The sequence below is a fragment of the Trichomonas vaginalis genome, chromosome I (genome assembly GCF_026262505.1).
Source record: "Trichomonas vaginalis G3 chromosome I, whole genome shotgun sequence".
In the NCBI taxonomy this organism is placed as follows: Eukaryota; Parabasalia; order Trichomonadida; family Trichomonadidae; genus Trichomonas; species Trichomonas vaginalis.
Genome location: NC_067203.1, coordinates 82,699 through 103,116, shown reverse-complemented (window position 1 = coordinate 103,116; position 20,418 = coordinate 82,699). Strand labels below are relative to the sequence as shown.

At 33.2% G+C, this 20,418-nt stretch overlaps 9 protein-coding genes and 1 pseudogene across 10 annotated transcripts, besides 4 other annotated features; 1 reads left to right on the top strand and 9 right to left on the bottom strand.

The window, feature by feature from the left end:
* Positions 1-1,726: part of a mobile genetic element that runs on past the window's edge.
* Positions 50-648, bottom strand: TVAGG3_0899400 (uncharacterized protein; the record flags this gene model as incomplete). The annotated part of the gene is made up of 1 exon (XM_051251228.1): positions 50-648. A coding segment is annotated over one exon (599 nt), but the record flags the coding sequence as incomplete, so codon positions are not given.
* On the bottom strand, positions 681-1,241 carry TVAGG3_0899390 (protein of unknown function, DUF4106 family; the record flags this gene model as incomplete). The annotated part of the gene is made up of 1 exon (XM_051251227.1): positions 681-1,241. The coding sequence occupies one exon, from the start codon at positions 1,239-1,241 to the stop codon at positions 681-683; it is 561 nt and encodes a 186-aa protein (XP_051076801.1).
* A 16-nt stretch (positions 1,727-1,742) lies between the features above and the next one.
* TVAGG3_0899370 lies at positions 1,743-3,332 on the bottom strand (annotated as a pseudogene). The gene has a single exon. A coding segment is annotated over exon 1 (1,590 nt).
* Positions 3,333-3,640: 308 nt separating this feature from the next.
* On the bottom strand, positions 3,641-4,030 carry TVAGG3_0899360 (protein of unknown function, DUF4106 family; the record flags this gene model as incomplete). Its single annotated transcript, XM_051251226.1, has 1 exon — positions 3,641-4,030. A coding segment is annotated over one exon (390 nt), but the record flags the coding sequence as incomplete, so codon positions are not given.
* Positions 4,031-4,688: 658 nt separating this feature from the next.
* On the bottom strand, positions 4,689-5,347 carry TVAGG3_0899350 (Dimerization-anchoring domain of cAMP-dependent PK regulatory subunit family; the record flags this gene model as incomplete). The annotated part of the gene is made up of 1 exon (XM_001299471.2): positions 5,162-5,347. One exon carries the CDS (start codon positions 5,345-5,347, stop codon positions 5,162-5,164), a length of 186 nt encoding a protein of 61 aa, XP_001299472.1.
* A 71-nt stretch (positions 5,348-5,418) lies between these two features.
* On the top strand, positions 5,419-6,784 carry TVAGG3_0899340 (uncharacterized protein; the record flags this gene model as incomplete). The annotated part of the gene is made up of 1 exon (XM_001287606.1): positions 6,029-6,748. One exon carries the CDS (start codon positions 6,029-6,031, stop codon positions 6,746-6,748), a length of 720 nt encoding a protein of 239 aa, XP_001287607.1.
* A 311-nt stretch (positions 6,785-7,095) lies between these two features.
* Positions 7,096-8,525, bottom strand: TVAGG3_0899330 (uncharacterized protein; the record flags this gene model as incomplete). Its single annotated transcript, XM_001294515.2, has 1 exon — positions 7,840-8,501. A coding segment is annotated over one exon (662 nt), but the record flags the coding sequence as incomplete, so codon positions are not given.
* A 229-nt stretch (positions 8,526-8,754) lies between these two features.
* Positions 8,755-10,123: a mobile genetic element.
* Positions 10,124-10,722: a mobile genetic element.
* A 657-nt stretch (positions 10,723-11,379) lies between these two features.
* On the bottom strand, positions 11,380-11,616 carry TVAGG3_0899300 (uncharacterized protein; the record flags this gene model as incomplete). Its single annotated transcript, XM_051251225.1, has 1 exon — positions 11,380-11,616. The coding sequence occupies one exon, from the start codon at positions 11,614-11,616 to the stop codon at positions 11,380-11,382; it is 237 nt and encodes a 78-aa protein (XP_051076799.1).
* Positions 11,617-14,043: 2,427 nt separating this feature from the next.
* Positions 14,044-17,830: a mobile genetic element.
* Positions 14,760-15,753, bottom strand: TVAGG3_0899290 (uncharacterized protein; the record flags this gene model as incomplete). The annotated part of the gene is made up of 1 exon (XM_051251224.1): positions 14,760-15,753. A coding segment is annotated over one exon (994 nt), but the record flags the coding sequence as incomplete, so codon positions are not given.
* TVAGG3_0899280 (Prim-pol domain family) lies at positions 16,357-16,908 on the bottom strand (the record flags this gene model as incomplete). The annotated part of the gene is made up of 1 exon (XM_051251223.1): positions 16,357-16,908. A coding segment is annotated over one exon (552 nt), but the record flags the coding sequence as incomplete, so codon positions are not given.
* Positions 17,831-20,418: the final 2,588 nt, after the last annotated feature.

Sequence of the window (20,418 nt, the reverse complement as noted above, 5' to 3'; positions counted from 1 at the left end):
AAGTTCGATAGAAATTTTTCCTGCCCAGTTTGGCAAGTATCTTAAAAACCTGAAGATGAGGAAAGATGACAAAGGAACTCTAAGTTTCAGTTTTACTTTAGTGGCAGCATTTCCATCTGAACCAGAAAGGTTAACATAAACTCCTGGAACGTTAGGGTCAAGTCTTCTTATTTTCTCAATATTTGCATACTGGTCTGTTTGTTCTCTAGCTTGTGGTTGTACTGAGTTTCTCAAAGCGAACCATTCATAGTTTGCCCATGTTACTGTTTGAACTAAGTCAGAGTTAGAATATATCTTATATCCCATGAAAACTTCTGGAGCATATTGGTATCCGACATAGAAAATTCCATTGCAACCTTTCTTGTCAGACAACTTGGCAGAAGGTTTTATTTCAATGTCTTGTTCCACGTATAAGAATGAGTTGTCAATAGAAATAATATGAAACCTGTCGCAAGCAATATCTACTGTTGTTGAAGAACCTTCTCCAAACTCACCTACGTTTCCATAAGAAACAGCAGTTGTATATTCGTAAGTTCCAGGAACTATTTCTGACCTTCTAATGGCATTGTCGCATTCGTTATACCATTCGGAAACATTTCCGTTCATGGCATCCAAAACTGTTGGCGTTATATTCTGAGCGGCGTACATTTCATATGGGTAAAAATATAGAATAGTTGGATTTATATGTCATAATAGAACCCAATCGGACCAAGCTTTACTTTCTTCCTGACTGAGTTTTTAACTCTTCTTTTTCCTTCATTGCCACTACTTTCACTAGATGAAGTTACTTCTTCACTACTTTCACTTTGTTCTACTCTTCTCTTCTTCTTTGGTGTCGCTTTTGGTAACTTGCCCTCTGCTTCAAGTTGTTGCATCTTTGCCTCATGTTCACCTAGTATGTTGTAAATTTCCCATGTCCTTTTTGCCTTTGGGCTCTGGTCGCCCATCTCAGGTAACCTATATCCTAGAAAGATTTTGTCATAGTTTGTATTTGAGTCTTCGCGTATTGTTTGCATGACTCTTTCCTGAGTTTCCGGTTCAAGCTCTTCAAACAGAGCTTGTCCATATGGAATAAGCTCGTTTCCAAATATATGTTTTTGTAGCCATTCTGGTTTTCTTTCCATGTTACCAATAATATCTTTTGTGAATGGGAAAGCTTTTACCCAATGTTTCAGTCTTGCGTCATTTATTTCTGTAGTTGGTTTTATTTTGTCAAGGAACATGTTTTTCAATACTAACATTTCATTTGGTACTGTCCATTTGAGTTTACTTAAATATTCATCCTTCTCGGTTCATTGTCTGCAAAGTAAGTTTTTATGACATTTTGTAAACTTTCGTTTGCAAGGTCATGTACAATAGGTTCTCTTCCTTCTCTATCCCTAACTTTCTTTCTAAACTCTTCACCAAATATACCATCTTTATGGTTCTGTGTAGTTCTTTGAGATAAATGTTCTAGAACGTCAGGTGTTATATTTCCATCAGCCATGTTCATTTCATACTGGTCCAAAATATCTGCATGTTTCATATCTTTCAATGGCATTAAAGCCGCGCTGAAAATACCAGCTATATCTGGTTCACCATTCACTTCCATTGCGTCTACAACTTCTTGGAATTGAGGTTGTAAGTTTATGAACCACCTATCCGGATTAGCTTTATGACCCCATCTCATTGTAGTTCCATAGTCTGCAGAAACAAAAGTAGGTTTGTTTCCATATTGGCTAGGTTCTGAATGAACTTTAAACAATGTTTCATTTCTATATGTTTTGTTGAAATTTAACCTTTTATTTTCACCGAGTTCAGCCAAAGATTGAACGTTATATGGTCGTAAGTAAAAAGGATATTGTATTTGCGTACATTTTCTTTCAGTACTTCCATTCTATGCTGAATATTTTCATCTGATGTTGGAGTCTTTTGTATGTCGGTGAACATTTTTCGATATTCTTCTACTCTGTCAGCCGAATTTTTCTTAGACTCTTGGAAAGATTCCATATTCACCTCATAGTCTTGTTGAGGGTCAAGATTTTTCGGCTGTTCCAAATCTTCATCTAGTTCTGTGAAGTTAGTTTCCAAAGGAGGAACTTGTTCGTTTCCTTCAGGCTCTTCTAGCTGTTGTTGCTGAACTATTTCTTCCATGTCTGGTTGTATCTGAACTTCTTCCTGTTGAGTTTCTTGTACCTCATCTGGTGGCATTTCATATATTCCGAGACCGTTTTTAAAAAGTTCCCTATCTAAGTCATCCGGACTCATAAACCTTTCTTCTTTCGTTCCGTCTCTATTTTTTACGCGTTTCATGAAGAGAGTTGAATTATCATTTAGCTCTGACATCAAATATCTCGGAGTAAATTCATCCATGTCATTTGGATGATATGCTATTAAATCATATCCCTTAGCGAGCTTGTATTTTCCAGGTTTGAAATTATATCCCCTTTGGTGCAGAGCCATAAAGCTAAATAGGTTCGGGTCAGTATTTCCATCCTTGAACTTTCTAATAGCTTCTTTATATCTGTCACTAAAGTCAATAGTATCTGGGTAACCATACTCTTCCTTCAGCATTTTTAAGAATTCTTGGTTTCCTTTTTCTCTACTTCTTTTATGTCCTTGCTCTGTTTGTGGTTGCTGTGCAGGGTTTTGAACTGTTGGTTGTTGTGTAGTGTTTTGAACTGTTGGTTGTGGTGCTGGATTTTGAACTGTTGGTTGTTGTTGTTGTTTTGGTGCATGCCTGTGTCTGTGTCCATGTGACGATGTAAATGTTTTAGGTAGTCCTGGTGCAGGTGCTTCTCTTGGAGGGTTTGGTGGTATATAAGTTCCACTAGCTAGTATATAAGTTCCACTAGCTAGTATATAAGTTCCACCAGCTGGTATATAAGTTCCACCAGCTGGCACATATGTTCCATCTGCAGCATAATGTCCTACCTGACTTTTCGTTCTTAAGAAAGCATTTACTAGGTCTGTTTTGGTCTGTTGTAACTCTTTTTCTTGACTTTCCACAACAGTTGCTCTAACGGCGTCATAGGCACTTTGAACTGCCTGTCTCGTTGCTGCATCTGTTATTTTCGTCATATTTTGTGCTACTTCTCTTAACTCTTTGTCGAAACCTTCAGACTTCAGTTTCTTTCCAGATGAGAAGTCGTTCACTAGTTTCACCTTACTATGAAGAGCTTCGAAGGCATTCTTAAAGTCAGCATTCATTAAAGCTTCATTTGAACTGTCTTCATCCGCTTGTATTTTTGTCCTTATTGACCCTATAAGTTGGGCTGCTTTAGCGTTGGCTTGGGCATCTAACCAGTCATTATTAGCTTTTATATATTCTGCGCTTTTCATTGCCTTTGCATGCTGCGTCGTTATTTTTACTTTCTTGTGCTAAGTTTTCATACTGTACGGTTTGGTTTTGCAACTGTAAAAGTTTTTCTGCCTTTACATTTGCTTCAACTTCTTTTTTACTCATCGCTATCCATATATGTCTTCATGGCTTTTTGTTTTATCTCTTCATCTTTCAGTACTTTATATTGATAGTATGGTTTTTCAAATTTATAACATCTTGTTCCATTTTTGCTACTTCTGCTGCTTTTTCTGACACTTTTTTCGCATATTCCTCTGTACTTAGTTCTTTCAGTTGTTCTTCTTTCTTCTTTTTCTCTACGTTTAACTCATTGAGTTTCTTTGTGTGTCTGTCATATTCTAGTTTCTTTTCGTTTTCACTTATTTGTTTCTGTATGTCTATGTTTGACTTTTTGACATCTGTTATTTGATTTTTGAGTGAACTCAAATTCATTTGACTTTGAGGGTTATAAGCTGTTCCGTCTGCAGCTCCACCATAGCCTGCCATTTTCGCTAAAAGTGCCGCTCTTAAACCTCCACTCTGTGCACCAATAACTCGGTTTAAAAGCATAGGGTTGCTTGACATTTGTTGCAACATAGTGGGGTCATTCATCATTTGTTGTTGCAACTGTTGTTGTGGTGTCAGTTTTACTATTGGATGTTTCAATGCTCCCTTCCTCTTACGTATATTCTTACGTAGCTTACGTGGCATTTTAAGTGAAGTAAAAAACGTTTTTTGACAGATGTTTATATGACACTTTTGTTCAGCACAAAAAACTACTCGGTCAAAGTGTTGTCAGTTTTGTAAAATAACCGTCCTATCTCATTCTATAAGGGGGAAAAGGCTTCTCAAAGTATACTTCCTTGGAACGCCGGTAACTTTTCCTGTAGCGACGATAGACCCTTACTTGTCCGGACAAAGTTATACTATTTTGAGTGCTCTACAAAAAAGTCAACGGCTGGTCGGCTGGGGTTCGGTCCTCCTCTTGGGTCTTGGGCAAAATTTCTTATGGGCTAGAGGGCGCAACGCGCCTGGAAGCCCTCCGAATATAAACTTCATTTATACTAAACATCTTCAGGGCTAGAGGGCGCAACGCGCCTGGAAGCCCCACTACCTTTTTTTTTTCATTATGTATGGGCTGAGTGTAAATGTCTTACAATTTTGAAAATTTTTTAAATCTTGATTTATTCAAAAATGTAAGAATAAAAACCGTAAGAATCATACATTTTTTACTTCATATGTTAAAAAAAATGATACAAAATCGCTCGATATTGTATGAATTCTTACGTTTACAAAAAAAGTCACAAAACCCATCAACATATACTACTAAGTAAATTTATTCAAATTTGAGTTAGGATGCTATAAATTTCTGAAAAAACACCATAATGAACAATTTTCTGATGTTTACACTAGGACGCCGACCTCGTTTTATTTCCAAAACTATCAAAATTAAAAAATTATTTTTAGAAATGGTTTTTGATTCTTAATCATTTGATATCAAACTTCCATATGATAACTATATATATCATTAAGCGGTGCTTCGTACCAATAGATTAAAAACAATTTGGAATTTTGTTACGTTCATCGAAAAATAAATCAAAATCAGTATTATAGATTCAGATCATCCATGTATTAATCGATTTCGCAATTTCACTAACGTATCAAAGTTTCAATTAGTTCATCTGTCATTAAATAACTAAAAGTTATGTATTATGCATTATGGTTCAATTTAACAGGGTTTGAAAGGATCCTACATGGAATATTTGAAAATAAAAAAGAACGTTATCAAAAATTATGTAACAAAACAATATTTAATCGACTAATATTGAACTTTTGTCTGAATTATTTGAGGTTTTCGAAGTACTCTTTAGCGAAATCTAATGGTTTCTCAGGTTTATTTTCAATAATCGCAACCATTAAATCAGCAATGACTGTTTTGATTTCTGGATGTGATTCCAAGTACTGCTTCACTTCTAATCTCTGCTGAGGAGAGTATTCTTCTGGTGCAGAAATGACATCTTCACTCATTGTTTATAAAAAGTGACACCCTCAACTTTAACGAGGGGGATAATCATAAGGTTTAAATCTTTTTTTCCTCCCTAAATTCTGGTTAAAAAGATGTTGAGTGTAACAGATCCATTTGAAAACAATCAGATGAAGGATCTTCAAATAGGTGGCACTGACGAAACAGTCATGAGCATTGATGCACAATCGCTGAAAGAGGATATTTTAGTAATTATCTTATTCTTTTTCGCAATTTTAGGTGTTTCAATATCAACACTCTTCTCACCAAATTCAGTGATATGGAATTCGAATACTCTCACAAAAATGAATCAAAATAATGGAAAATATTCCCTTGAATTAGAATCAATCAAACCTCTTAACACATTCAATTTAATTCAGTTATCAGTATCTCTTCTTAAGGAAGTTAAAGATATCCCGAACATGTCAATTCGCTACAACTATACTACGTTTAATAACTTTTTTATGCATTCAGGAGAAAATACTATCAGTAAAATTCATTTCTCTTCCAAAGAAAATCCATCAGCAAATGAAACATTGTGTGCTTTAAATCAAATTAAAGCAGAAAAACTCAGAATTGAATTAATTCCAACAAATTTCACAGAAATTAAAGACATTATTGTGACTTACAGTTTAGTTAATCCAGATTCAGTACACTTCCAACTTGTTTCTCGTTCAATTTTCCTCATGTCCACAATTATTACAATTGCTGTTTTTGCAATCAAAGTCAAGAACCAAGATGGCTCAATAACATACGAGCAAATATTGACACTCGCATTACTCTCTGCTGCATTGTTCCAAATCTCTCCGTTGTTCTATTTCGCAATAATTTGCCATAGTTACATCCTTAGAATGATCGATATATCTTTGATTTCGATATCATGCTGCTTTGTCGTCTTCTTTATTCTTACAACTGCCTTTGGATTACGTTCATTCAACATTTTACCACTTTTAGTCGGAATTGTTGCAGGATTGATTGCATTCTTGCAAAATTACTACAAGAATGCTTCTGTTTACCTGTTTATTTCTATCGGATTCTATTCATTACTTGCGATTCCAGTAATTGTTTCAAGCTGCATCGCTCTTCGCTCCGAAAAATCATACTTCCACAAATTGTATATGTATCTCTTCTCAAACCTCGTTACTCTTGTTTGTTTTGTAGTTATTCAAACTTTGTACTTTTGCCCAGCAGTTTCTTCAACTCCTGTCGCTGCATCCCTCAATATTGTGCTATACTTCACATATTCTATCATGATGACATACTTCCACTGGCCATTTGAATCAGATATCGATCTTGAGTATCTTGAACCTGGAAAGGGCGACCAAGAAGGTTTCCAAGCTGATATTGATGATATGCCAAATGAGATTAAGGCCGAAGGCAGTGATGTTCTCGACACAAACACTTAATTTTTTTTTATTTTTATGATTTTTTTTATATATTTTAAAAGCTTCTTATAAATTATAATTATACATTTTTTTAACGATCTACTCTTGATCAAGATGACTGGAATGTTAAAAAAAATTTAAATTTAATCAAGGCTCTAAATTTTCTTTATTCATTGGAACAGATTTGCTTTCATTCAAGGTAAATTTACTAATATATTATGCTACAATAATAATTAAATTTTTGTTTAGATGATGAAATATTAGCATCCAAACTCTCTCATAGGTTTTGATTTCTCATATAATTGAGAATATATGCAGATGGACTCTTAAATTAAATTAAATTAAAAAAAGTGAGAAATACATCAATATAAAATATATTTATATAATCAATTGTTTATTTTATTATAATTTATTATTACTCAGCAACAATTTTGACTTTGGCCAAAATAATAACTACGTAAACAGCTCTTTGCAACTTTGCGTCGAAGAACTGAACAGCCACATTTGTGTAGTCGCCCTTGAAATTGTCCTTCTTTGCGTTGATATTTCTGAGGAGTGTCTGGACGTAGTCGTTGTCGTTCATTGTCAGTGTCTCCTTGAATCCGACCACGTCAGAGTAGTGCATCAGGACCTCCTCTGAAGGTTCGTATTTCAAGTATGGTGCCTGGTTCTGTGCGAATTCGCCGACAAAATTGTAAGCGTCCTTCTGAAGGATTTCGTCACTCTTCTCGAGAACAGGAAGACCGGCATCCTCACGAATCTTGTTGATTTGGTCGATGAGAGCTGTAACTCTGCCTTGTTTAATAATCTGTTGTTTCTTGAAGAAAGTGAGGGTAGCTCCGGACTTCTGCATCTTGGAACTGTTGAGTGGGGCATCGCTCCAAACCTTTGGAGGTGGAAGATTTGTATCAAAACCACAAAATGTAATAATTGAGCCAATCTTCTGATTTGGATTGTATTGGAAGCTAACAGCGATGCAGTTCATTGGGTCTTTGAATGTCGAGCCAATGTAATTTATTGAGAAATAGTTCTTTGCGTAGGTTTCATCGATTTTTGCGGGATCAAGGATATCAAGGATGCCAATTGTACGACGTGGGAATGGCTTGATGATATCAAGAAGGTTTGAGCGGCTTAATGGCTTCATATTGGCATAAGCCTCCTGATGATACTTAGACATGATGTTGTAGGCTCTCTGATGGTACCTGAGAGATTCCTTTCCGTTTTTCTCTAAGAAATCGTTGATAAGATAGACGCAAAGATTCTCAATGGACCTTTCCTTTGGGCGACCATCTTCGTATCTTTCAATTGAAGGCTTTTGACTCTCATTTGAAGCCTTATATGCAGAAAACTTGTTATGGTTCTTACCTTTCTTCTGATTAGGATTTGCATTTTGTTGTGGTTGTGGTTTTGACTCATCATTATGATCACGACGAATAACGCAGGCGAAAAATATTCTGCCTGTCTTAAAGGCCTTTATTACAACACCAATGAGCTTGTACTCTGGCTTGATAGCAAAATCGTAAAATGGCGAATTCTTTACAGTGTTTTGAACAGCTTCACTGACATTTGGTTCGCTGTTTTGGAAGTTTCCGGCATAAACAACTTCTTTAGAATCTACTGTGAGCTTGAGCTCTTGGGATTTATCAATTGTTTTGTATAACTTGTTGACTTCTTCTTGGCATTGATTATCAACATGACATTGCTTTTTGGTGCCGCGGATTCCATCAAGAAAATAGATGAATTTCTGTTCAGCTCGTGTAATGGTCACTGACATATCTCTCTACAAAAAAGTGAGATAATTTTTTTTGGTTGGATTTCCCATTTTTCGGGTCTTTAAAAATACAATTTGTAAGTTATAAATGAAATAAAAATTAATATTTTCATAATATTTTCTTTCTTATTTGAATGTGAGACTAATGGAATGCTAATCGAGTCGTGATAAGTTATAATGTTAGATATATTACATGCCAATTCCAATTGTGCTTAATATTTCTTCTAGTCAAATCTTGACATTTCATTTTACGTAAGGGCGCGTAAAGGGTTGGCGTCCTAAGGCGTCCTGATGTAAACTATTCAATCTTTGAGAAGTTTACACCATAATTGAATAGTTTATGGCGTCCTGAGAGGAGATTTCAATGGGTATGGCGTCCTAAAAAATAGAAGAAAATGATTTTTTCTCGATTTTTCTAGAAATTGAATTTTTTAAAAAAGAAAAAAATCAAAACGTATACATTCAAGAAAGACTATAAATGAAGATTTTCCTATTTTTTTTCATTCTAAAACATCTTTTTTTTTGATAATTTTTTTTTAATAAATATGTAAGAAAGATTGAAGAAAAAGTAAATTTACTTTAAGAAAATTCGTTTTACATGATGTAAGACCCATAACAACTATAAATATTCAATTATTTAAAATAAAAAAAGAAAAACAGATTAAATGTATCTCACATCAAAATCCATTGACCTAAGGATGTTAAGTTTCTGTTTTTAAAAGTTGATATTTTTTTTTTAATTTTAAGAAAATTAATAGCATGTTATTAGACAATAGGAGTGTAATGATATTGACTAAACAGAAATGAGAGAATAGAGATATAATTTTGATAAGCAATATTGCGAACAAATTCTGAAGTAAAATCGCGATCAATAATTGAAAATTACGATCATGTACTGAAAAATGACGATCGAATTGAATGAATAGAATTATATCTAAGAAAAAATAAATTGTATTTAGAAGATGAACAAAGAAAGGTGTATGCTAAAAATCATTTAACAATAAATGGAAATAAAACGAAATTGTTAAAAGAAAAAAATGAAAATTGTTAAATAATATATTATTTTTTAGTCATAAGAATAAAAATATAGTAGTTATAAAAGGAATTAGACTTCATATATCAATACTTTTTCTCTGTAGATGTGGAACGTTTGCTTTTCGATCTCTTTCGATGAACTTGAAAATATAAGTTATTATCGCTGAGAATCCTTTCCGAAATAGGAGCTCTACGTTTAGGAGGATTGTCGGATGAATTTTGTTTTTTATTGTTTGATTTTGTTGTTATGGAAGATTTTTTCTTATTTTTTTCAGAATTTTGCTTGCTATTAACTGAAACTTGTTTTGACGGCCCAACAATAGCATTTGTAGTAGGAAGAATTCCCAATAACGAGCGCATTTTCGATAATTGTTTTTCAATATGATCAAGAAGGTCCAGCTTATGTTCTAGATTACTAGACATTTGATTTGTAGAAAGATGGTTTTGATTTTCTGGTTCTAAATCTGTAGAGTCTGCAATATTTGAATTTTCGGAGCGAATTGGAGCATCTGAACCTTGATTTGTATCGGCTTGCTCAAAATTAGTTTGAATTGGAGTGGATGAATTAAAATCTGGATGATTTAATGTTTTCTCGTAAACGAAAAGGGGGATTTGACGGAGTCAAATCCCCGCTCACAAAAAGTGTACTTTACATGTCAAATTTTAAATGCATGTAAGGTCCACTTTTATGAGTTTTAGGAAGGAATTGGAGGCCATGAGTTACTGACATTTCATCAGTATCTCATAGCCTCCAATTCCTTCTTAAAATGGGAGAAACTTTGTCCGAATGTTAAACTATTCGGACAAAGTTTCTCCCATTTTAAGAAGGAATTGGAGGCTATGAGATATACCATATGAATGTATATCTCTTACCATCCAATTCCTTCTAGAAAGTGTCCAAACTTTGGGTTAATTGCAAACTATTAACCCAAAGTTTGGACACTTTCAAGTGGAGATGGAAGGCTTTGGGGTATATATTAATACAATATACCTCAAAGCCTTCCATCTCCACTACAAATGGGAGAAACTTTGTCCGAATAGTTTAACATTCGGACAAAGTTTCTCCCATATTTCAATGTAATTGCTACCTGTGAGGTACTGATTTGAAGTCAGTGCTTCACAGGTAGCAATATTCACAAAATTTAAAAACCTAGGTACTGAACCAGAATCAGTGCCTAGGGGACTCTAGAGTTAGTATACATATCAAGGGTACGGAGGCACTGCGTTCCACCGTACCCATTATATGTGAATTTGACACTTTACAAAACCGTTAACGTATATTTTACAACACAAACGACAACACTAACTTAACCTTAAATATTTACAAAGCCACCAACTACTTCACCTCACTAATGTAAAAAAAATAAACGTTCTCACTTACAAAGGTATTGCAACTCCTCCCATTGCTGTGCTTCATATAACAGCTCATAATCTTCTGACTCACTTTCTTCTTCATATAGGTCAAAATCACTGTCATAGTTTATACCTGTAAGTTTTGACAAAGCTAATGAAACACGCTTACCGTTTGTATCATATGCTTGTATAAACTTTCCATTATGCTTGTAGTCATAAACGCTCAAACTAACTTTACCCTTTCTCCCTCGTATCTGATAGAATGTATTTTCACGAGGAACGAAGAACAAATTCTTGAACTCATGACCGTTGTAGTTTGTTATCTCAATAGTTTTCGTCATTTATATAAAAATAAAATAAAAAATAAACTTAAAAATAAATGATATCACCACCCTCACACGTATGAAAACATAGCACAAAAATAAATTTAGGTGAAGTGGTGAGATCTCACCTCTTTTTTCACCTGTTTTTTCACCCTGTTGAATTCATTGCTTTATAACTCTCTTCCTTTCTCCAACTCTTCTAACTTCTTCTTAAGTTCAGCAATGTTGTCCTCATGAAGTTTAATCTTTCTCAAAATTCCTTCTTTATCTAATGGTTGCTTTATCTTTCTAAACTGAACTCTACCATCCTTCATAGTATGAATGTAAAAACCTTCTGGAATAGTTCCTGATTTAATGTATTCTACCAAAAACTTTTGTTTCATTGCTTCAGTGACTTTATTTGTCATTTCAATCAAAGGTGAAGCTAGCACAGCGATAATGGATTTCATGACTTTTTAGTATTTCATGCAATCTTAACAGATAGCCTTACAAGTACTTCCAGTGTCCCTAGCTGTCCCTCCTTTTTATATAACTCCATGACATTTATAATCTCGCGAAACTTAACAGGTAGCATAACAGATTAAAATCAGATGAGGTTTTGAACCAAAATTTCTAAGCAACGTTGTCAAGGATTTTGAGGAACTAGGGACAGAGTGTGGCAAAGTCCAAGATTTAATTTATCTTCATCTGTTTCATCAGCTATCTCATCTAATATGCCAATATTTTATTCATAACTCGTGGCAAACCCACTAACTTTTATTATGTTCATCTGCATGCTTCATCGTAAATGTTTTGTCAAACTGCATCGAAACTATACGTAAATGCTTTGTATAAACTTCTTCGTAAATGCTTTGTATAAACTTCTTCGTAAACACTTTGTCAAGACTTCATCGTAAATGTTTTGTCAAGATTTCATCGTAAATGTTTTGTCAAAACTTCATCGTAAACTAAACGTAAATGCTTTGTCATGATTTCATCGTAAATGTTTTGTCAAGACTTCATCGTAAATGTTTTGTCAAGATTTCATCGTAAATGTTTTGTCATGATTTCATCGTAAATGTTTTGTCATGATTTTGTCAAGACTTCATCGTAAATGTTTTGTCAAGGTTTCATCGTATATGTTTTGTCATGATTTCTTCGTAAATGATTTGTCAAGACTTCATCGTAAATGTTTTGTCATGATTTTGTCAAGACTTCATCGTAAATGTTTTGCCATGATTTCATCGTAAATGTTTTGTCATGATTTTGTCATGATTTCATCGTAAACACTTTGTCGAAACTTCTTCGTATATTTTTTGTCATAACTTCTTCGTATATGTTTTGTCATGACTTCTTCGTAAATGATTTGTCATGACTTCTTCGTAAATGCTTTGTCATGACTTCTTCGTAAATGATTTGTCATGACTTCTTCGTAAATGATTTGTCATGATTTCATCGTAAATGATTTGTCAAGATTTCATCGTAAATGTTTTGTCATGACTTCATCGTAAATGTTTTGTCAAAACTTCATCGTATATGTTTTGTCATGACTTCATCGTATATGTTTTGTCATGACTTCATCGTATATGTTTTGTCATGACTTCATCGTATATGTTTTGTCATGACTTCATCGTATATGTTTTGTCATGACTTCATCGTATATGTTTTGTCATGACTTCATCGTATATGTTTTGTCATGACTTCTTCGTAAATGATTTGTCAAGACTTCATCGTAAATGTTTTGTCAAGATTTCATCGTAAATGTTTTGTCATGACTTCATCGTAAATGTTTTGTCAAAACTTCATCGTAAATGTTTTGTCATAACTTCTTCGTAAATGATTTGTCAAGACTTCATCGTAAATGTTTTGTCAAGATTTCATCGTAAATGTTTTGTCATGACTTCATCGTAAATGTTTTGTCAAAACTTCATCGTAAATGTTTTGTCATAACTTCTTCGTAAATGATTTGTCAAGACTTCATCGTAAATGATTTGTCAAGACTTCATCGTAAATGTTTTGTCATGACTTCATCGTAAATGTTTTGTCAAAACTTCATCGTAAATGTTTTGTCATAACTTCTTCGTAAATGTTTTGTCAAGACTTCATCGTAAACACTTTGTCAAAACTTCATCGTAAACACTTTGTCATGATTTCATCGTATATGTTTTGTCATGATTTCTTCGTAAATGTTTTGTCATGATTTCTTCGTAAATGTTTTGTCATGACTTCATCGTAAATGTTTTGTCAAGACTTCTTCGTAAACACTTTGTCATGATTTCATCGTATATGTTTTGTCATGATTTCATCGTAAACACTTTGTCAAAACTTCATCGTATATGTTTTGTCAAAACTTCTTCGTAAATGCTTCATCGAACTTAAACGTAAACACTTTGTCAAGGTTTCATCGTAAATGTTTTGTCATGACTTCATCGTATATGTTTTGTTATGATTTCATCGTATATGTTTTGTCATGACTTCATCGTATATGTTTTGTCATGATTTCATCGTAAATGATTTGTCATGATTTCATCGTAAATGATTTGTCAAGATTTCATCGTAAATGCTTCATCGAACTTAAACGTAAACACTTTGTCAAGGTTTCATCGTAAATGTTTTGTCATGACTTCATCGTATATGTTTTGTTATGATTTCATCGTATATGTTTTGTCATGATTTCATCGTAAATGCTTTGTTATGACTTCATCGTAAATGCTTTGTCATGACTTCATCGTAAATGCTTTGTCATGACTTCTTCGTATATGTTTTGTCATGATTTCTTCGTAAATGTTTTGTCATGATTTCTTCGTAAATGTTTTGTTATGACTTCATCGAACTTAAACGTAAATGTTTTCAGTGTCACCACGTCACCATGTCACCAGGTTATTTAACTTCTTTTAAAAATGATGACAACATGACATTTTGACAACAGCATGGGTTGAATGCAAAAATATTTTTAGGAGAGAATGCAGCATTTATGAATTATTTTTGAAGAACTGAAGGTGTTACCATGTTACCATGTGCTACCAGGTTATTTAACTTCTTTTAAAAATGATGACAACATGACATTTTGACAACAGCATGGGTTGAATGCAAAAATATTTTTAGGAGAGAATGCAGCATTTATGAATTATTTTTGAAGAACTGAAGGTGTTACCATGTTACCATGTGCTACCAGGTTATTTAACTTCTTTTAAAAATGATGACAACATGACATTTTGACAACAGCATGGGTTGAATGCAAAAATATTTTTAGGAGAGAATGCAGCATTTATGAATTATTTTTGAAGAACTGAAGGTGTCACCAGGTCACCAGGTCACCAGGTTAATTAACTTCTCTGAAAAAATGAGACAACATGACATTTTGACAACACAGCAGGATTAATGCAAAAATAAATTCCAATCATACTTTATAAAGCTTCATTTACAGGTATTTCATCGTCAGTAAATGAATCCTCATTATCGTTTGGTTCAACCTGTTTATATAATCCTTTCATTTCTTCTTTCAAAACATAACACCATGTTTGTTTACCATCTATTTTTCATTGTTTCCTTTCACATTTATCCTTAATACTCATTTGGAAATTCTTGTCTTTCATGTCTGATGGTTTGCAGAATAGAGCATTTTTACACGTCATACCTACACACAATTCATCATAATGTGTATTTATCCATACATCTAAAGGATTTGTTGATAATTCAATTAAATCTTGTTTGGCTTCAGTCATCGGTATGATTCGTACGTTAAATGATGAAAGGTCATATTGCATAAAATATGTTAAAAGGTTATCATAAAATTCCTTTGTGCATGAATTCATCAAATTCTTGAAATAATCAAATTGACCCTTGAATTTACCATTAACTCTTAAAACTACGTATCTTCTGTCTCCAACTTCAATTTTGACAGGGTAGACGTTATTAGTTACGAAAATGAAATTAGCAACATTCTGGGCAGTTCTTCTGGGTTGATTCTTTTCATTAATTCTAATCTCATTATCCGTAATAATTGATTTCAAAGCGTTGAAGTTTGCGAGTCTATCTTCACCTACATTCTTGAGTTCATTAAGTACAAGAAACATTTTATTCTCAACTACTGAATTGAAATTACCCGTTAGCTCACTTATTTCGGTAATGTTTTTACATGAATAACCGGCGAGAAGTTCAGAAATAATGTCTGTAAATCTGTTTTTACCTGTTCCCTGAAGTCCTTTCAAAATAATTGCTGTTTCATTCTTGATTCCAGGATGTTGAATCATTGATGCAATCCAGCCGAGAAGGTATTTATACACTTCATCGTTATTATCACAAATGGCTTCTTTAATGAAATTCATAAACATCTCAATTTTTGAGTAATCTGGTTTTTCGAGAATGTTGTATTTATAACCTTGAAACGTTGAGAAAACATCTGGAGAATCAGATTTAAAGCAAACACCCTTAACGGTTAATGAAGACAATTGATTTAGTAGTACATCCCATGCTGTTATGGTTTTACCTTCTTCATTAAATAATTTAATCATTTTAAGTGACTCTTTCATGTTTGATTGAAGAACGAATGATATTTGATTCATTTTGTCGTGGATATTATAGTCCTTTTGAATGAAATATTTATTTCCACAATCTACAAAACGGATTACACGTGATAAATCCTCAATTACTTCAGAACTGTTTTTATACTGATGATTTTCAGCCTTGCGTCTAGTATCTGTTATCAAAAACGAGTCATCAAGTTTGATATCAAATGTTATTTTTGGCTTACGTAATAAAGGTAAAACATATTCATCATAATATTCCTTTTGATAAAGTTTTAGAATCTTCACTAAAACAAATGGAGAAGTCATTAAATGTGCATATCTACTACGCGCTTTTTCAAAATTACTTTTTGCATTTTCAGTTAAATTGCAGAAGTTATAAACGTTATCGTATGCTTCATTAATTAAATGATTAGGTAACGAATTAATTGCTTGAAACAGTGTGAATAATGTAACTTCTTTTTCTAAATTCATGTTTCCACCGTCATTATGTACTTCAAAATCACTGATGCCATCAACTATGCTTTGAGCTAGTTTATCGTCAACGTTTACATCTTTGTTTTCATTCATGATAGTCTTTATTTCTTCATTCTTCTGTTCAACTCTTACCTTAATATTCAAATCATTTAATATATCGTTTACTGTTCTAGTTAATGTTGAATCGTAACTTCCACGAATGAATGAGTATGTTTTGATTGGTTCTGTTGCATTCTTGCGAACTCTTGAATCAGCCATAACTACTAAAGAACGCTTTGAATCATCCATAGAAGTCATTATGTCAATATCATAATCATTGCAAGAATAACATTTAATCATTCTGTTCGAAACTGAATAGAAGAAATTAGTGTTGCAATAAATGTGAAGACCTCCTGAAGCGGTTTTAACGATAACATCTTTATCCGAAAGTTTTGATAAAATATCTTTTCTAACTGTTTCTTTAAGTTCATTATTGTACGATTTATTGATATCAACATCTATAATCGTTAAATTTGAAATTTTATTTACTAATAAAGCCATACCAGTTTTCCTTCCTCTTCCTCCATCGTGTTTGAGGTAGTTATGTAAATCAATCTTGTTTTCACCAATTCTTTCGTTGAGGGTTTTAGTTTCTATCACAACTAATTCCTCAGCTAATGAATCAATAACTTTTTCATCAGAAACGATATAGTTGCTGTTGTTGTTTGTTGCTGTCATTTATATAGGAATAAAAAAATAAAAATAATTTTAAAACTAACTTTATTTTTGGACTGCATCAAATTTCCTGGACTGTTGTCAAAATGTCATGTTGTCTCATTTTTTCAGAGAAGTTAATTAACCTGGTGACCTGGTGACACTGAAAACATTAACGAAACATTAATTTCCTGGACTGTTGTCAAAATGTCATGTTGTCATCATTTTTAAGAGGAGTTAATTAACCTGGTAGCACATGGTAACATGGTAACACCTTCATAATTTATGAAAACATTAACGTAAACATTTACGAAACATTAACGTAAACATTAACGTAAACATTTACGAAACATTAACGTAAACATTTACGAAACATTAACGTAAACATTAATTTCCTGGACTGTTGTCAAAATGTCATGTTGTCATCATTTTTAAGAGGAGTTAATTAACCTGGTAGCACATGGTAACATGGTAACACCTTCATAATTTATGAAAACATTAACGTAAACATTTACGAAACATTAACGTAAACATTAACGTAAACATTTACGAAACATTAACGTAAACATTAACGTAAACATTTACGAAACATTAACGTAAACATTAACGTAAACATTAACGAAACATTTACGAAACATTAACGTAAACAGACAAGGATGGTTACATTAATGCAACAAAGATGTGTCAGCAGTTTAGGAAAGACTTTAGAAAGTTGTTGGAAAATAAGTCCTGGGAAGAGTATTATAAGGCATTTTGTGAAGAATATAGCAACCGCCGGAATTCAGACAGTTGCTTTTTATACAAAATTCATGCAGGAATTCCTGATGAAATCAAACAGGTTAGAGGAACGTATGTAGACCCAAGACTTATAAACTATATAGCAATGTGGGCTTCTCCAAAATATTGCATAGCAGTTGGAAAAATTATGGACTCCATAGACAAGAAAGTTCATGAGAAATTAGATGAAGAAGAACTCGAAGATACAGTAGAGAATTAAGCTTGGGTATAATTATAATTATATCATATTGGGAAACAAAGGATTTAAATCAGATTAAAGTATAAAAATCGAATAAATATTAATTATTAGAGTGTCTGATGTCAAGGAATTTCATTGAGCTTCACGAAGCATACCAGGAATGGTGAATTCTAAAATATTATACAACCGTTTTCCTTTCATATCACATGGCTGTACCCTAATATTTTTTTTCCCCCAGCATATGTAAACTATCTCACTTTTTGTTACATTATACATCTGTATGATTGTTTATTTTTATTGAATTTTCATAGAATGTAAACATTTGAAATTATCTTTTTAACATAAAATAAATTTATTCCTTATCATTGTCGTATTAAAAATTTCCGTCACAATTATAATATTTAATTAAGGAAAAAAAAAAAAAAAAAAAAAAAAAAAGGTAATGGGGCTTCCAGGCACTTCGTGCCCTCTAGCCCCGAAGAAATTTTTGAGAGTCGTCACTTTTCTGTCACTTTTCAGGGTAAAAACATTTTTATTATTATATATAAATGAATTTTACAAAACCACCGTTACCGTTCTTTGGAAATAAGAGTAAATGTAAAGATATTATATTGAGAGAACTTAAGAAACTACCGAATGGTCTAACATTTGTAGATTTGTTCGGTGGAAGTTTCTATATATCCCATCTGTGCCATACAATATTTCCAGACTCAAAGATTATATGCAATGACTTCGACAACTATATGGACCGTCTCAAACATATACCAGACACAAACAATATATTGAAAGAGTTAAAAGAAAAGATACCTATAGGTAAGATGGAACGTATACCATTAGATAAGAAAAATATTGTGAGAGAGGTTTTGAAAAAAGCAGAATATATAGACTGGGATAGTATATCTGCTAGACTATTATATAGTGGTGCTATAAGAGTTCATGACATTGAAACACTTATGTCAAAAGTTTTATATCTTAACTATACAAATGTTTTCAAAGAGGACATAGAAAAAATATATTGAGGGTATAGAGTTTTGTGAGATGTCATTGGACAGAGTTGTATGAAAAATATAAAGACAAGGAAAATGTTTTCTTTATAGTGGACCCGCCGTTCTATAACACATGGGATTTTCAATACCAAGTAGACTGGACTTTGAGAGACTCTTTAGAAACTTTAGACGTTTTACATAACCATCCATGCTTTTACTTTACATCCGATAAAAGTGGTTTGGAAAGTGTTATGAGATGGTTAGAGGACATACATGACTATGATTTTAGATACGATAAGATAGAATATGAGAGAGGTCCTATAAACTGGAGAAAGTGTCATAACAAAGAAATTTTACTAGTAAGTAAATGTGGTTTGAATAGGACTACTTGTTTTAGGTTTTTTCCATTGTGTCATTTACTTATTTGACGTGGCAGAAAAGTACAGAGAATATGAAGATGAACCAATGCCTGCAAATGTCCAGTATATGTACTCGTAAGAGATATTTTTATCTAATATTAAATGGACGCACAGAACTTAGCGAATGCACAGCAACCTGGACAACCAAACCCAGAGAATATTCCAAATGAAGTTAGAATACAAACTGCAATGGCAAACTATGGTCAAGTGCCAACAGATGTACAAATGCAAACTGCCATGTCAAATGACGCTGCGTTAGGTTTGCCACCATGGTATGCAAATATGAGATGGAAAGAGTTTTATACAAACCCTGAAGTGGGATATAAACAACTCTATGCAGATGACGCGAACACAGGAGTTGACCCAGAGTTTTTCTACCAGAGGAGAAATAGAATGTATGAGCTCCAGTTAAAGAATGCTATGGAACTCAACAGGAAACGTAAGAGACTAGGCGGACATTAGATTTTTACATATAGTAAAATGGGTTTCTTCAGTAAGATAGGAAACTTCTTTCGAAATGTTGGAAGAGGTATATGGAATGGAATAAAAACCGTCGGAAGAGGAATTTGGAACGGTGTCAAAATATTGGTAAAAGGGTAGGTCAGTTCGTTGGTATTATACCTAAAGACCCTGAACCAGAAGAGCAAGCTCCTGTTATACAACAGCCTGAACCTGCACCACAGTCTAGTTGGCAACCAAATCCAACACCTCAACCGTATTAAAAAAATCATATTTTTACCGTTCGATAGTAGTTGTATATGAAACTAAGTTCTAAGTAAAACGCGTGGTATAATGGAATTATTCTCTTTCTTCCATCTGTAGTAAACCATACTTGAAAGTCTGAAATACTTCCACTTGTGGTTCGTATAGCTTTGTAGGTTTTTTCGTAAAAGTCATTTGCCAAGCATAAAAAAGAGTTTTGTGCGCCAGAAAATTGAAGCATGAACTATAATAGCATCTGAGTCGAAAACATTTTCATATGTTCCATTAGGGTTTTCGACTTCATAAAAGTTCGGGTGTACTGGATATGCTGCAGGCTGATTTAACATCCTCAAAATCTATACCATGCCAAGTTGTTATATTTTGTAGAAATAATAAACGTCTTCTCCAAGGTCTTCTATTCTATTGATTTTAACAGTTGCATTTTTCCTGT